Below are 1,005 nucleotides of genomic sequence, written 5' to 3'. Positions count from 1 at the left end.
AGAGGTAACCATTAAAGAGATTCTAAATAGCCGACTGGCCTGAACCCAATCCTTGAAATGGTAATATGGTCGTTATTTAAAAAGTGTAGGTATTTTCTGGTGTTTTCCCATCAAGTACCTGCCTAATTTCTGTATGGCACACGCCAGAAATCAATAGAAGTTAACAAGTCCTCCAAACAGTCCCCATCTCTTTGTTTAATCTCCTTTACAATAAAGCCAAGAGGAGAGAATTAAAAATCTTTGAAGTAGACCAAGGCTCAAAGGAATCAGCCAAGTAGACTTAAAGTAGTCACTTATTTCCCAAAACTGGTTTGTCCGCGAACAATAAAAGGAAGTAAAATTTATGGAGAAATTATACAGTGGATTTGTCACTTAAAATATCGTAACTGTCTCAGGGACAATACCCCATGCTGAGGATTAATGGTCCCGCCGGACCTTTGATTCACCAGCGCCTTTTCTTCGTCCTTGACAAATTGGATTTTTAGGAATGGGAAGGTCGCCTGGACCATTGTGTGCTAGCCATTCAGAGGCCTCGATTATGCAGGGGGCTGAGGGAACCACTCCATGTGACCCTCTCGGGTGGGACTTTGCAGCTGCTTCGCAGCGCAACTCTCTCACCAAACTCCGCGCCCTTGCGCTCGCAGTGCCAAAAGGCGCCCGCCCCAATAGAAAAGGCGCAGTGCATGCCCGCTCGCGTCACTCCGCGGGCGGAGGACGCACGTCGGGGCGCGGCTCCCTGGCTCACGCGAGGCTCAGGCTCTGTCACTCGCGCTCTGTGGGGGACCCGGAGCACCCGAGCGCCTGCCTGGCGGCGGCGGCAACAATGCACGGAACAGCCCGCGCTCCAGCCGCCAGCGTGAGTGCGGACTGCTGCATCCCGGCGGGTTTGCGCCTGGGGCCGGTGCCTGGCACCTTCAAGCTGGGCAAGTACCTGTCAGACCGCAGGGAACCTGGGCCCAAGAAAAAGGTATTGGCTATTCCGCCCTCCGCCCCCGGTCCTTTGCC

At 53.2% G+C, this 1,005-nt stretch overlaps 1 protein-coding gene across 1 annotated transcript in view; it reads left to right on the top strand.

Annotated features, from left to right (window-relative positions):
• The first annotated feature begins 568 nt into the window (after positions 1-568).
• The window catches only part of PRDM13 (PR/SET domain 13), an 8,589-nt gene continuing 8,152 nt past the window's right edge, over positions 569-1,005 (top strand). The window contains exon 1 of the mRNA XM_003798209.1: positions 569-967. Coding sequence (XP_003798257.1) covers positions 824-967 — 144 coding nt within the window. The 5' untranslated portion in view covers positions 569-823. The remainder of the gene's footprint in view (positions 968-1,005) is intronic.

Source organism: Otolemur garnettii, unplaced genomic scaffold, assembly GCF_000181295.1.
Source record: "Otolemur garnettii isolate 467f Iridium unplaced genomic scaffold, OtoGar3 scaffold00132, whole genome shotgun sequence".
Lineage (NCBI taxonomy): Eukaryota > Metazoa > Chordata > Mammalia > Primates > Galagidae > Otolemur > Otolemur garnettii.
This window is presented reverse-complemented; position numbering and strand designations above follow the sequence as displayed.